The sequence below is a fragment of the Emydura macquarii genome, unplaced genomic scaffold (assembly GCF_026122565.2).
Source record: "Emydura macquarii macquarii isolate MOO-44397 ecotype Brisbane River unplaced genomic scaffold, CSIRO-AGI_Emac_v2 contig_3477, whole genome shotgun sequence".
NCBI classification, from domain to species: Eukaryota; Metazoa; Chordata; order Testudines; family Chelidae; genus Emydura; species Emydura macquarii.
In genome coordinates this window covers 1,434,647-1,450,805 of record NW_027133614.1, presented here as the reverse complement: position 1 = coordinate 1,450,805, position 16,159 = coordinate 1,434,647, and the positions used below count along the sequence as shown (strand labels likewise).

The 16,159-nt window shown below is 48.4% G+C and overlaps 1 protein-coding gene across 1 annotated transcript in view; it reads right to left on the bottom strand.

The window, feature by feature from the left end:
* CACNA1E (calcium voltage-gated channel subunit alpha1 E) overlaps window positions 1-16,159 on the bottom strand; it is a 315,011-nt gene that overhangs the window by 184,232 nt on the left and 114,620 nt on the right. Inside the window, exon 5 of the mRNA XM_067535176.1 lies at window positions 14,836-15,102. Within this exon, the coding sequence (XP_067391277.1) occupies window positions 14,836-15,102 (267 nt within the window). The remainder of the gene's footprint in view (window positions 1-14,835; window positions 15,103-16,159) is intronic.

The window sequence follows — 16,159 nt, the reverse complement described above, 5'->3', positions numbered from 1 at the left end:
AGGCTGGACGGTCTGTCAGTGCCCTGCCCTGTGCCACAGTGATGCTCTCAGGGGACCCACTGAGCTAGGCAGCAGCCTAACAATTAGTGTATAGCAGTAGCTCAGACACCTAATTAGTCTCAGTTGAGTTCAGTTAGGCTCAGCACTTTTCACAGAGGGGCCGTGTTACTCCCCTGGGAAAAACACAGCTGGTGGTTGCTGACCAGGAGGCAGGGCAGGGAGACCTGGGGAAGCAGAAAGGCTGGGCCATAAGCTGGGCTGTAGGTTTGTTTTGGAGCTGGCTGGCTGGAGAACTGCATGGCACGAAGGCAGCAGGCAGGGACTTCTGCTAAGTATGTGTTACTTGGATTAAAGCAAAACTCCTGAAATAATCCTGATATGCCAGGGAGGGACTGTGTGTTTAAACCACAGCCCCTCTCAACTTCCCCTCTCCGGCTGCCCAGGCTCAGGCCCTGCGATGCACTGTCTAGATTCAGGCACAGGCACTGTTCAGCCATTCCACTGCACGGCTCTCTCCCAGCACTTCACTGCAGCCCTTCCTGCTATGTCAGGACTCACACCCTTGGTCATGCACCTTAGCCCTGATATGCAGTGCCTCTGCAGTCACTCCTCCGGCCTGCCTCCTCTGCCAATGCCAATCCACCTCAGGGATGACCCGCACTCCCAGGGCTGCTCCAGTTCTCTGGTTAGCATGGACTATCACAGCCACCGGGTGGTTCTGGGATCTGAACAAACATCCATTAGCGAGGGATTACACTGAGACCAAACTCTCCATTTCCACCATTTCTCTCTTGAAATAGGTCCTTGTAGAGCCCCATCCCCATCGTATCTGAATGTCCCCCTGGTATTTCAAGTCAGAAGCAATGTCTGTCTGTCTTTCTCTCTCCAGCCCATCGGAGAATAGTTTGATCAATGTCGAGGGGGAAGGGAGGAATGTGACTTAAAGCTAAGCAGAAGTGATGTCTACATTTAGCTCTGAAAGTGGAGAGGCCCGTTACGTTCCAGCAGTGAGTTCCACCACTTAGGAGCATCTCTTGGGAAGTTCTGCCTCCTGCACTCAGCACCGCCCTCTGGTGGTCAACAATATCATTGCTCCACCAAAACAGCTGGTTAGTTGGATGAGGAAGAGCCAATCCAGGGCTTGACCCATGGGCAGCTGTAAATAGCAATCCAGACAGACCTTGAACTGGACTTCCATTCTACAGGGAGCCTGTGCAGACAGCCAAGCACCAGAGCGACTTGCAGAGCTAAGCAGATGGGCTGCTCTGCTTTATGCCAGCTACAGCTTTTTCAGGGTCTTGGCTTCATTCCTAGACTCACGAAGTTACGCTACTCAAGCCCGGAGAGCACAAACGTGCGCATCACTGTGGCCAGATCTTTGTCTGATAGCATGGGGTGCAATTTTCTGGCCAGGCACAGGGAAGGGGACATTCTTTGCCACCACAGCTACCTGGGCATCCTATAGCACTGATAAGTCCAAAAGGACTTGTAAGCTACAGACCAACTTAATCTGAGGCCAGATGCCCCAGATCATGGATGAGACTATAGAAGTGGCAGGTTCTTCAAAGCCCTTCCCTCCTACTACCATCCTTACCTCATTCTTGACTGAGTTAAGCTACAGCCAGCTGCTCTTCTATCCAGGTGCTGATTTTGGCTAGGCACTGGGAGAGCTAGAACATGGTGCCATCTACCTTTGCAGGAGAGATGATATAGAGCTGGGTACCACCGGCATGAATATATGGGGATAGGACTGAGCCTTGCATGATTCTGTGGCTGAGGGTTTTGGAGGTGCAGGAAGAGTTGCCCCTCTGGGTTTGGTCCAAGACCTGAGCAATTATCAGGGCATTTCCCTTCACCTCCACAGCTTCCTGAAAGTGTGGCAAGAGTATCACCAAGCTGTTGATCAAAGACAGGCTGTCAGTCCATGTCTCCAGTGATCTCACCAAGACATTGGTGATGAGCGATTGCAGAAGCTAAGACCTCTTTAGGCTGGTACGAAGAGGAGCCAGAGGGGATTCAGTCAAGGTTTGGAGAGGCCACTCAACTAAATTAATGACCGATAAATTAAACATACAGAAAAGGAAATATTACTTTCTGTAGCACAGTCACCCTGTGGAATTCACTGCCATGAAGTCACACCCTGTTACTTGATATTTCAAGGACCTTGTTAACTATGGGAGCGTTCATTACATTTGTCATTAAAAAGGATAATATTGAGAGGGATCAGTTCTCCTGCTTCAGAGCATATGCTGGGAACCCCAGCGATCAGACAGGAAAGCAGCATTGCACAGTTGGGAGCCCTGCAGAAGTATGGGTTTCATCAGACAGGCGCTACCAGAGGCAGGACACTGGCTTGGGCAAGTGGTCCGAGTGGCGTGGCAGGTTCTGTGTTTTCAGGTGAAAAGCAATAGATGAATCCATGGTGCCTCCACCCCCTCAAGATGGGGGTGTTCTGTGCCCACTCTGAACCTTTACCTTGCAGGGTGGGCCCAGAAGAGAGCGATGGAAACTGCCATGAGGTAACCAACCAAGTACCAAAAAGTTTTCCCAGGGGGCTTTATACCAGCTGTGATTTCACTTCGAGGCTCCTGTTAAGGCCACACGTTGCTTTGTTCCCCTGCCGCACCAGCCAACTTCCAGCAATTACATGAGAAATAATATTTGGACATGAGCCATTGGCCTGTTTTGGGTCTTTTGTTCTTTTTTCCTGAAAACCTGTGAGCAATTAACACTAGCTCAAAGAAAACTAGTGCTTTAGCAGTGCTATTGCTGTGAGCAAGACAAGTCCCTAGGCACTAGATCCACTTGCCTAAATGAGAAGCGTGGGGCTGGCTGGCAGCTCTGAACTGGAGTCTCTCCCCTCCCTCTGCAGGGTCTGTTTCACCCTTCCAAATGGCTCTTGCTATTTCTCACTCCCCCCATTTCTGAGCCAGACATTTAATGCCTCTCTCTCCCTTCCTGCAATCTTTAAATTTGATTATCCCAGGATGGAAAAATCCAGATGGAAAAACCAGGTAACTCTGATAGATGGAGAAGCCAGAGGAAGACGTGAATGCCATGGCTGGGGCATTGCAGAGTGGGACATAGATAATGGCAGTGTTTTGTAGGGCAGCTCCCTCTAATCTCTCTGAACACAGACCCGAGATGAGCACATGCCACTAAGAGGGGACAAGTGGCTTGTAGCCACCTGGTCCTTAACACAGAAGTATAGTACATAGAGCTGATGGTTGGGGGTTTTGAAAGCACTTAGTGTTGTCCTAATTCTTCTCCAAATTAAGTCAAAGCGAGTTTCTCTAATGACTTTAATGGGAGCAGAATTAGGCCAGCACCAATCTCCTTTGGGAATCTCACCCTCAAGGCCCAAGCATGTGCTGCTCTATCTTACATCAAGCGCAAACAGTCAGATTGACATCGAGCACTGCATGCAGGGAACTGTAGCCTCCATGGGCCCCACACTTTCAGACCAAAAATGGTGCCTGTGCTCAGCCCCATTTTGTACGAATTAGGTGGGGTACTTGGTAACTAGCCCTCAAACAGGTAAACGTTGGGTGTTTTTGCATTAGTGTTACCCTTTCCTCCAGAACACCTAGCACTGAGCAAGTGTCCCTGAGTCAGCTGACCCAGCGAGAGGATGGGACAAGATTCCTTCACTCAGATCAGGGGAGGAGTTAGGGCCAACATTTTCAAAAGTGGCTTTTAATTTTCAAGGCCTCTTGTTTTAGGTGCCCACCGTGCGACACTGTGAGTCTATGTCTCAGAGAGGCTGACATCAGTGGCCACTCCAGATGCTCAGCTTCTTGGGAAATTAGGCCTAGGGTCTCTCAGTTTTGGACCCAAGACTGAGACTCCCCAAATTAGAGAGCACTTTGGAAAATTGGGCTGTAAGTGGTCATGATGTCCCCAAATTCCTCTGGCTCCTCAAGAGAGATAAGAGTTGGAAACTATTAGCAAAGGGTGAGGGAGATTCATTAAACATTACAATCAATCCACCTGTCTTTCTGCCAAGGAGGTGATGATCCTCCCAGCTGAGAGCTGGGGACTCCCAGAAGATGCACTGTGTCTCTCTCCCTTCCTTCCTTGTTAGATGGCTAATTATACAAAACTTAGAGTCACCCAAAATGCACAGTAACACTTGCCTCCCTCTGAGCCTGGTAATGAGAGCCTGTGTCTCTCCAGCTCTCTCATTTTACCTTCATCTAGCTTCTCAGATAAGATCATTAGGGAAACGATAAAAATAGGTTTTCTTATTGATTTATCTCCTTTATCCAATGCTCTCTCCCTTGAATAGTTGACTTGTTTCCTTAGCAACTCAGCTAATTCCAGCCAGGCTGCACACCTGCCGTTTGTTAATTTCCTCCCTGGTAAATTTCAAGCTGCTGAAGGAGATGAGAGGCCAGTGGCTGCAGTGTTGACTTGTTAGTCACCAAGACATGAAGAAATTAGCCCAAGCTTCAGCAATAATCCACCCTTTTCTCCCAGCTATGTCCTGTCCTGGGAGCACTCCACTAACTCCTGACATGGTCTTGCCTGAGCCATCAGTCTGTGTAATAGTGGGGATGGTGCTGCAGTGCGGAGCCCCCTTCCGCTCCACCAGCAGCTGAATTACATCAGAGCACTACAGAGGCAGAACTTTTTGCAGTCAGCACGTGGGGGATCAGCTAGGCAGAGCAACAGAAGGAAATGTAGAGATATTTCTTTTCCTGTAGGAAGAGCAGCCAGCTAAGTAATATGGGGTCTTGGGGGAGCAGCTTGGATGCTACTGGATGCTTCCCTTTGTTCACAAGGGAGTGTGCATCTACACCAGACCCACCCCAGGAACAGGTCTGGGATAAGAGCTCAAACCAGATTCACCCAGCATCCATTGCTCATGCAGAAAGCATGCCAGATCCAAGCCCTGAAGGAGGATTTATGATTCTGATGGCACACTAATGCAATATGCTCAAGTTGCTGGATGGGATATAAATCGCACCCTGGCTGTGGAGGAGGGCTAAGTGTTGCAAAAAAACTTCACTGATTCACCTGCCACATCTGTGACTTAGTGATCTGAAAGCAGTGAGATCATGTTAGCTTCTGCACCTCCTCCCTGCCTTCAGAAATGAAATGTGCTGGTGGAAAGGTGGGACTGGGAGGACTACGATACGTGCAGAATCAAAGCAGCCATGCTAGCATCTGCATAGAGATCGGACACTTTTAAAAGTCTGCCTTAGAGGGGAAGAAATTCAGTTCCCATGTTTATTAAATGTTAGGATTTCCTACACTACCTCTCCAGTGATCCCCGAGCCCTGCACTCAAGGAATCAACTTCTTCTAAGCTTCTGAGAAACTCAGTCTCCATCTTCATTTGACTCTGGACTTCCACCATCAGTAGACCCTAATCAAACCCTGGAGAAAGCACTTCCCTCCGAGATGAGAGGGTAATTCAGCCTCTACGTTCATTCATTCATCTCTTTGCTCCCAATCCTCTCTTCCTTCCGCTTGTCTACCACCAATCTCCTCCCTCTCCCTCTGCATGATGTGACCACTGGAGAGAAGCCTCCCCTGCAGCTCCTGCCCCTTGAACAGTCTTCCTTTCTCTGACTCATCAGCTCTCCATCTAATTCCAAATCTCAGCTGAAAGCAATTCTTTTCTTCTCTACCCCTCTCCTGTTAGATTCTGCAAGGTATTTGGGATACATTTTGCATGAAAGAGCCTATTCACAAAACAAAGTTGTAGGGTACTGGCCCAACTTCAGTCTAGAGCTTCTCCACTCCTCGTTCCTCCCCCTCCCACACACACACACTTCACTAGCCCTGCCCAGGGGAAGGAAAGCGGACGCAAGAGAGTGAAAAACCTTTCTTCAACAGGCAGGGAAGTTTGTTGTTTGGGGGTGTCTGTAGTTCAATGCTCTGACCATTAGAATTTCAATAATGATCTCTTAAACATACTCAGTCTTGTGACATTCATGCCTCTGTCCAGTTCAAGTCTGGTTTGATGCTTGAAAGAAGACTTACTAGAATTATAGAATTTACTTCCCTAAACCTATCACCCACACACACCAATTGCCTTTGGGTAATGGGGAAGGCAAATAGCATGAATGCTGAAAGCACTCCATGTATATACCTTATACGACATATATTTATAAAACGTGCATGTGTAGGTATGTGTATTTGATTCCTGTATCCATATGGGCAGGAGCTGCAGGGCTAGAATGTGGGGCAGCTCATCCCTAAGCGACTGGCGCTTTCACACTGCCACCTGACAGCTCTGGCAGAACAACGATTGATGGGCTCTTGATGGGCTAAGAGCCATGGGGGCCTGAGCACTGCAGATGGGGTCACCCACAAAGGGATTGATTGGCAGTGCTTCTGGAGTCCCTGATTGGTCCAAGCACACTATTTACGCTGAGTGGGGCCCCCAGGAGGGTGTCTGGGCAACTGGTGGATCCTGACCTGGCTCCTGTGACAGACCCTGCTCCTTCACCTTGCTTTGGTTCCCGGTTTCTGACTCTGGCTCTGACCCTTGCCTACAGCCCTACTCACTAGGCCTGATTGCCCATGCCCTGACCGTGATATATATACAACTAATGGGCCAGACCCTCGTTCCTGATATTGTCCATTGGTCTCCAGTACCATGAAAGAATTGTGATGGAGCAGCTAGGGAGTCCCAGTTGTAGGGAGCCTGTTAGACCATGGCCAAGAGAAGGAATATGGCTGATGCGTGCTGCCCTCTAGGTATCCCCAACTGGAGCTGTGCCCTCGAAGGGGCTTTTACTGCCTGTGCAAGCTAGAAAAGCCCTGAGGCTGCTCTAAATTGCACAGAGAGAGAGCCAAAGTAGCCTATAGCAGCCCCAGCCATTGGAGGAACACAGACATAGTGTACAACCACCCTAACCCCTCCTCCTTACCTCTTCACCCTGATGTCTTGCACTAAAGAGACCTCAATCATACCAGAGGATTGGGCCCATTGAACCTAATTCTCCTTCTTTCACACTAGTGTCACTTAATTGACTTCAATGGAGTTACTCCTGATTTAGACCAGTCTAAGTTAGAGGAGAATCAAACTCAGTATCTGGAAGCATAACAAAAAATGGCATACAATTCTAAAAGTTCACATTCAAAATCTACACAGAGGGCCAAATTCAGATCTGTGTAAATGGGCACAACTCTACTACCTGCCCCACTTACATAAGGTCTGAATTTGGCCATTGTAATTTATACATATGTACACATATTAATAAATTGTATGTACATTGTTGTTTATGTTGTCATTTATGCAATCATATTTGTATACAAGCCTCTTTTTTTTTCCACCCAGCCTTGTCTTAATAACTGGATACCAAATCTCTCTCTCTCTCTTATTCTCTTTTAAACAAAAAAGAACCACATCATGTGATTTTCTTGCCTTAACATCAGTTTTTTAACTTTGGTTGCCATAGCAATGGGATGCAACTTGGTGTCACCATGACAACAGCTGCCTCTGTTTAAATTCACCATCTGACAGGCAGCCTCTCTCTCTCTCTCTGGCTGTCAGAAAGATGGACCTGCCATTACACCTACTCCCAAAACAGGCTTGAAGTCTAATGAATGAAAGGCAAAGAAAGCAGCATTGAAAGAATAACAGAATGATGTCAGCAGGCTCGGAATGTTTCTCTCAAGTACCACAGCCATGCTACTGTCCAGAGACATAAGCCAATGGATGAAGTTATTCCCATTATGAAATCTCCAGTACTACCCAGTTTTCTTTAAATGAGTCCATGCAAAACTTTTACTGATGTTTTAAAGCAGTGGCTCTCAACCGTTCCAGACTACTGTACCCCTTTCAGGAGTCTGATATGTCTTGTGTACCCCCCAAGTTTTACCTCGCTTACTACTTGCTTACAAAATCAGACATAAAAATACAAAGGTGTCACAGCACACTATTACTGAAAAATGAATTACTTTCTCATTTTTACCATGTAATTATAAAATAAATCGATTAGAATATAATTGTACTTACATTTCAGTGTATAGTATATAAAGCACTGTAAACAAGTCATTGTCTGTACAAAATTTGAGTTTGTATTGACTTTGCTAGTGCTTTTTATGTAGCCTGTTGTAAAACTAGGCAATTATCTAGATGAGATGGTGTATCCCCTGGAAGACCTCTGTACATGTACCCCTGGTTGAGAACCACTGTTCTAAAAGCTCCTTTCAGGGTCGTATTCACCATTAATGCATTGCAGTACATAAGCCAGTACTGCTGGAATCATGGGTGGGCACAGTTGACAGGGAACTACAGTCAGGCATCTCACACAGCTTTGCTTTGCACTGACAGGGTGCTGTAGTAAGGAAGTTCGTACTGATGCTTCTGGCTGGGCACTGACACAGAACAGCTGGGCACTGCAATAGGGAAGCTTGCATAGCAAGTCCTAGCTGGTCATTGTCACAGCAATGCTAGAGTCCTCGTTGGGTACTGACAGAATAATGCAACGAAGACACTCGGGACTGGATTCTCCACTGCTTTGTACACCTGTGCAAAGTGACTACACAATAGATGTAAAAGGTGCATAGATGCAAATGAGCTCACAGGATGCAAGACAGTGGAGAATGTGGCCCTCATTATCTGGGATCTTAACAGGCACTGTTGTGAAGTGGTTATCACAAGACCAGCTCTACCACAGTAAGTTCTGACACAGATGACATCAGAGCATGAGCAATGCAGAAAATGCAACAAAGATGAAGGGAGGGAAAGAAATGTCAGGAAGCCAGCAACAAGCCAGGTTAGCCCCACACCTTTGAGCCACTAAATAAGCAGGTTGATTGTGGTAGCAGCACACACACTGCCACGAAGTCATTACTCCCAATACAGTGACAGATGGTTCTCGAGTCAAACAGGGTTAACTAGGACCTTCTGAGTCTCTGAACAACCACAATCAACACAACTATCCTTCATCTGAACAATCTAATACATCTCAATGCGGTTCCTTTCTGGCTTTGTTGGTTTTCAGCAGGCAGTGCCAGAGGTGCCAGCAAACAGGAACGTGTCCTCATTCTGAGTATCAGTGATGAGTGGAAGCTTGTTGTGAGCAGAAAATTGAACCACGTGTGTCTCCTACAGAACAAAACCCAGACTAATTCCAGTTGCAGTCTAGTGGAGGGACAGCTAGGCTGCTATGTCCTGAACTTAGCTCTGGACTGTCTGTCCCTGGTTTGGAACACAGTACCAGTGGAAGTGCAACTGGGAGGCATTTGGATGATTGCTATCTTGTAAATTACAACTAGGCAGAAATTCACTGCCATTTTGTCCCAGACTGGGAAGGGGATGCTGGGGGAAGGGGTTTGAGGGAAGAGACTGTTGTATAGTGGTTCTGTCTTCAATTAGCATAGGGATGTTGGAGAAGAGAGAGATCGCTACAGGTCTCATGGATGGCCATTCCCCCCTCGGTGTGGATGGATAAATATTACCCGGGCATACATATAAGCATTAAGGGAACATTAAGCCCCCTGGTGTTTATTGAATTAGTCTGGACGGGGATACCGGAGGAGAGAAGCTGATAGAGCAAAGGAACCAGAGACCAGCAGATCACACACAAATAGATTATGTTTCTCTCTTGGGATAAGACAATTGCAGGGAAAGGGCCCACTATTTATCACACAGGTGTCCAGACAAGCTGAGGGAGGAGGGTGAGACAGTAGAGAATAAATTCTCCTCTTATTCATACCCACTGGTTTCATTCCTCTTTCAGAGAAGGATGGCAGAAGATGGGTGTAAAAGCAGGGGATTTCTACTGCTCACTTTCCCCTATGTCTCTCTTTCCCCTACCATAGGTCCTCACTGAAGCCAGTGGGACAACTCACATGCTTAAACTTTAAGCACGTGCTCAACTGCTTGGCTGGATCGGGGCCAGAGCGCTTAGAACCTTGCAGAAACAAGCCCCTAGGCAGCACTGCTGGGGTTAAAAAATAAAATACCAGGCATTTCTCCAGCTTACCCTCTGCAGTATCTCTCATGCATCTCCAGATCAGCCCAATAGCTTTACATGTCAGCATTCACCAAGTAATCCTAGGAAAGCCTGCATGGCCAATGCATAATTCATGAAGATGCACATGAGTCAGTGCTTGGGAAAAGGAGCCATAATCACAACACGGCTTTTGTTTGCATGTTTTTTCCTTTTTTTTTTTTTTTTGAAAGGGGGGGAAGGGGTTGATCTAGTTGTGGTCAAACCTGATTAATAGAAGATGAATTGAGCAGATATTGATAAGCTGCTTCCCATCTCACACTAACTGAATTGCAATTTGCCAGGCAGCCAGGCAAATGAAATAAAGACAGGCGGTCTGGGCATTGACAGCTGCTCCCCTGACAGAACAAGTGCAGTCAAGGGGGCAGGAATGGGGCTTTGTTTTTAACTGATTTAAGTCAATTTTTCATTTGAATTTTAAAAATAACTTAAGAAAAAGAAATCTAATGTTCTTCTAGCTAAAATACAAATGGCTCCTGCCTAGTATTTTGCACATTGACAGCAAAAAAGGGCAATTCCACCTGAAACTAATCAATCCGGTTTTCAGTTTTGTGCTTCTGAAAGGACTGGATCCCCACAAGAAAATGAAAGCTATTGTCTCATATTTCTCTTTCTTCCACCTTATGTATCATCCCTGTTTACACTGAAAAGCAAAACTGAAGAGGCTGCTGGTTATAATTACACATTTACCCAGCAGATATACAGGACTGAATCACCAGTTTCCAGTTATTTTTATCCCTATTACCTAGTCAACTGGATTTTGATGAAGACCCCTCTCCTCCCCCCACCTTCTTGATCCACGTTGGTTTTCCTCTGTGTCATCCCTGTTATAACCAGCACCACTGAAAATAGCAGGAGGCCTCCTATCCTGAGCAATTCATCCTCCCATGTATTGTGGTCAAGATCCAAAACTCACCTCCATCAACTAGTTTGATTGCAATCTCAGAGGCAGTTCTGGATTCAAACCGCAGCTTTGCTCTAGACTCACACAACTCTTTGGAGTCACTCATACTGGTTAAAGGCACTATCCCTTTTAACTGATTGCACCAGGCTACAATTACAAGGAGAAAATAACAAGCATTTTACATTATCTGATAATAGTATGCAATTACCATGCCCCCTCATTAGGAGACTCTGTTATGAGCTTAGCCTTGTCCTAAGTTTTTGCACTTTGAGCTCTCACTCCACTGAAGTGCAGTATAAACTGTCCTGTCATTTCAGGCATTTTGCCACAACAAAAGATGATGCAGTCAGAGAGCTGGTGTACACTACACAGTTAGGTCGACATAAGGCAGCCTTCCTCCCGCCCATGTAAGTGCCTTACTATATCAGCATATTAACTCCACCTCCACGAGAGGCATAAGGCTTATGTCGGTGTAATTAGGGCGAGGCAGTGTCTGTGTAGACACTGGTCCTTTGGCTGTTGGCTGTCTTGTCAATTGCACAGCAGAAGCCGTGAAACTGACAAGAAAGCTGGACAGCTGTCCCTCACTCCCCTGGAGATCTGGGTGGCTGGACCCCGCTTCTGGTTAAGAGCCAGCAGGGAATGGGAAGCGGAGGAGAGGCAGCTCACCAGGGGCCCAAGAGCCTGTGAGGCAGCCAGGCTCATGGCAGGGAGCTGCCAGAGGAGCTGAGAAGTTAGGTCGGTGGCAGCACTCCTGGTAAGGATGCGCACCACAGACCCAAAGAGGGTCATGTGGACAACAGCCACCGTAATAATTACTGCAGTGGCTGTCAGTCAACCTAACATAGGTCAATTTACATTTCTAGTGGAGACATACCCTCAGAATGAGCCCAGTATTATGCTGACAGATTGAAAAGGTGAAATGTTCACAGCATTGGAGCTTTGCCTCTAACCGCATTTCGGTTTTCATGCTCAGTGCATATTCCACTCCGTCCAAGACACACATTCGTTGAAGAAGGTTACTATCAAAAAACCCAGTCAATGCAAGAGATAGCTGAAGCTACCAGGTCATGTGCTGAAGAACAGCATGAATGCTTTCAGGTTGATGAGTTAATGCTTTCAGATAGATGAGTTTCTTGGAAAGACGAGACCTTCACTTTTTCCATCTGTTACATGGCAAGTGATCAGAAGGAGACTAGGGTTCCAATATTTTAACTAGAACCGTGAATGGGGGAGATAGCATGGGGATATAGCATTTACTTTGACAAAAGGAACTAGAAACTAAACTATTGTTATGCTTTGTAAATTCTTGGGAAGAATAATGGGGGGGGGGGGGAACTAAGCACAGTGAGAAAGCACTATGAATGAAAGCTGCGTGGGGCAGAGACTGTTTTTATCACATCTAATACAAGCTGACCCTAATCCACACTTGGGGTACCAGTCACAAGCGGCATGTAAAGAAATTATGATAAATAAAGCAAAGCAATTAGCCCCCTCCTCCATCTCACAAAACAAAGCTTATGAATAATTTGGCAAATTTTGGAAAAAGAGGCTTATTCACCTAAGAAACGGCATACAGTGACTCACAAAATGTGCGCTGATGCTTCTGAGCTGTAGATATTGCTTGATGCTCACGTTCAGACACCTCAGCCCAGGCTGAAGAGGTGAGCAATATGTTATATGGATAGTTGGGAGAGTGAGATTTAAATCTACCAGGAGGCATCTGAAGTATTTAACAAACTTTACCAGCTCCTTCAATACCAAAAAAGTGTTTTTATTTACCTTAACTGCCTCATGTGCATGGCCAATGGCCTAAAATCTTTCATCATGTCCTTCACTGAGATTGGCCCCACTTCAGCAAAGCACTTAAGCATGTGCTTAAGGGTTTTGCTGAATTGGGGCCTCAGCGTTAACATGGTATTTTCTTGACATATTTTTGTTCCATCTCTTAAATGAAAATCAATCCCTCCAACTGCCTTTCATATTAACCTTTCTAAAAACAACTGTTTGCAGTGGATGAAGGGAATTTTCATTTTGTAACAGGGCAAGTTAATTCACATCCAAGGAGGAGTCATCAGATCCAGCAAGGAAGCCAAGTAGTGTCCAGGGAGAAAAGTAATGACAGAAGCTATGGACATTTGTCACTGCAAAATATAGGGCAGAGTTAAAAACTGAGCATGGCAATCTCCAAGCAGTCAGGTTGGCTCCCTTCTGCACTGAGGAGGCTATGACGTATGAAATCAGCCCATATACCACATCCCACTACAAAACTTCCAGGAACACCTGCATCCCACCCAACCCTACACAGAACTCTTCCCCTCTACAATATGTAGGGGAACAAGCTGGAGGGTGCACCAAGGGGCTCCACTGTGCTACCAGCACTTTGCAAAGGGAGTCCTTGCTGGCATGCTGCTGACCCCGGAGAAGTGATTGTCAGGCTGAGCTGTGACTGGGCCATCGCCAGACTCTCCCAGCGAGTGCTTTGCAGCGCTTGTGTGAATGCCGTGGGGTGGGGAGCTGTCCGTGTTGGCGAAGGGTGAGAAGGGTGGCTTAGCAAGGCATAGTCTGGGGAGAGGGGGTGTCTCTGTGGTGGATGACACCTAGGAGTTTTGTGCGGTGCTCAGCTCTCCATGGGTATGACACATAAGAAGAGATCTCTGAGCTGGTGCCGGCGCAGGACACATCCTGGCTAACCCCTGGGAGAGTTCTCTGCAGTGTTGGACATCAGAGAGCTGTCAGGGGGGTTGAAAGGGGAGCATCCTTCAGAACTGGGTGCCGGGGGACACCTGCAGAGCAGCAGCTAGGGGATGAAACCAGGCAAGGGGATGACTGAGCCATACAAATCCTGGTGTGTGGGGGGAGGGAGAGGGGAAGCTAGACAGTAGCGCGCAAGCTTCTTGAGACCCTGAACCCAATCAAGGGATTTGCATTTCCCTGCCACCCTGCAATAAGAAGTCAGCGGACCTCAGCTCTCATAGTAAACCCAATTGGGGCAGGTGGACGGGAGGAAGTCTCATCCAGAAATTTTCAGCATCTTGCTCTGCCACAAGTGGCAGAGACCTAGTTTCTTGTGCACCCTGGGCCGTTCAGCGTAGCCATCCCTTAGCAGTTCCAGCACAGCACTGAGGTACTGACATGAGCCAAGAACGAAGCTGAGATTTCACTAAAGGCAGAATTTTCCTGCATGTCTTGATATGGACGTGGGGAGGCCATGAGAGCCCCTGGGGGAGCAAGGATCATATTAAGGATTTATTAAAAGGCAGCATACCACAGTGCCAAGTGCTGCAGAATCAGGGAGGGGTCTGTTCCCGTAAAGAGGAACACAAAATCCACTCTGTACAATGCTTCCTCTATTCTAGTGAGTAAGGAAGCGCAAAAGGAGATCAAGCCCTTAGAGGCGTGGGGAGGAGGGAACAGCCATCAATAAGCTAAGGGGGACCCCTCCTAAGTTTCTCGGTTCACGTTTCTACAGAGTTGGAGGAGAATCTGAGGAACTCAGCTGTGAGCAGGGCGTAGGTCCGAACTCAGGCCCTCCCCCCGAAACATCCTCACCAGGCATGGGTGATTCAAAACTTAGTCTCTGAAGTTGGTTGCAGGGACTAATTTGATTCTAGCCCAGAGTTCTTAAGCCAACTAACTGCAGCCTTTATTCCCGAAGAGACAATCACTCAGCTTCCACCCTCGCTGCCAACCCCAGGAAAGGGGAGAAAGATACAACTTAAAAACCATGGGGCGGGGGCAGAGGGGATGGAGAGGGACACACCCGATTAGCTGGATACTCTGCCTCCATGTGCTACCAATTCTGGACTGAAATCAGAAGGCAGGCGCTTACCTTGGACACACTGCTGCGTGCCTGCCAGCTAATGCAACACACATGTGCCGTGGAATTGCACCGATGCAAATCCAGACATGAGAAGCAAGGGTTTTCAACAGGGCAGTGAGGGGGAAAGGATATGGCCAATCGATGAGCTTCTTGGCGTATTTCCTGACAATGTTATCTTCCCCAAAGAGGAAGAGGGATCTGTTGACTGTGAAGCAGTTCTGTCTGACTGGGATGGGGTTGTACAGAGCCATAGTCCTGGCCCTCTGCGCTTTGGTTTGCTTGAAGGCTCCTGGGGTCCCTCCGGAAGGCGCAGGGGCACCCTGGCGGTTCCTGTTCTGTTCAGAGCCTCCATCTCCGGATCCCAGCCGGCCAGCCACCGCTTCCCCAAAGCGAGCCATCCTGGAAGAAAACAGAGAGGTGATCCAATCAAGGCACCCACAAACTACCAAGCAACAGAGCCAGCAAGGGGGGTGAAGCGATCCCAGTCAGCAAGCGCCGTCTCTGCGCTGCTCAGTCTGTCTAGTGGCAAACGCTCGGGGTCTCCTCCATTCCTTGGGTGGCAAGGCTGAGAGGCCAGCAGCCAGGGAGCCTTTCAACACCAAGACCACGGCATGCTTTACAGCTGGCTGCCCACAAGGCCGCGATCTTCTCCCGATGGCCCAGCCTCCTGGGCAAGGGGCAGGCAGGCAGGCCGCTGTGCCAGGGGCTGACTGTTTGCTGAAGCGGGGAAGGGGTGGCAGAGAGGCTTAGTCCCTTTGCGCAGACCCTAGGGAGTATCCACACATTCCAGCCCGCAGCCGGGGTTTAAATCAGACGCCTTGTCCCAGGTCTTTGTTTCAAACCAAAAAGCCAGGTCCCTGCTTGGAGCCCCACGCACAAGCCACTCCAGAGCCCTCTTTGCTCCGGCTGCCCATCAGAGGCACAAGGCAAAAGGGCCGGTCCCCGCGTCTTTCCATCTGGCCATGCACCAGGCAAAATGCAGCGGGCAGAGCCTGCACCAGGGAGCTCGGGGCACAGGTGGCTGTCCTGTCCGGTCCGGTCCAGCCCAGCCTCGTCAGAGCCGAGGGCTGCCCTTCCTCCTCCTTCTGCTCCTCCTCAGCCCCCCAGCTCCTCTCTGGCACGGAGCCGGAGGCGAGCGTGGAGAGAGACACGCGCACCCCACTCCCTCGCACAGCAGTGAGGGGAGGGGAAGGGGGGAGAAATGCAGCGACGAGGATCGACGCTGGCTGGCGAAGGAAAACTGCAGCGGCTTTGCAGCCCAGCAGGCATTAGCTTGCATGAAGCCAATCCGGCACAGAACACACACCCCGCGCCTTGCTTGCTTTGGGCGAGCAAATGAGGCGCTGCCGGAGACAGAGGAGGGGGAGGACGCGGAGGGCGGGGAGGGCGAGGCTATGGGAGGAACAAAGAAGCGAAGTGGAGTCCGCTCCGCTCCGCTCCGCTCTAAGGAGCGCGC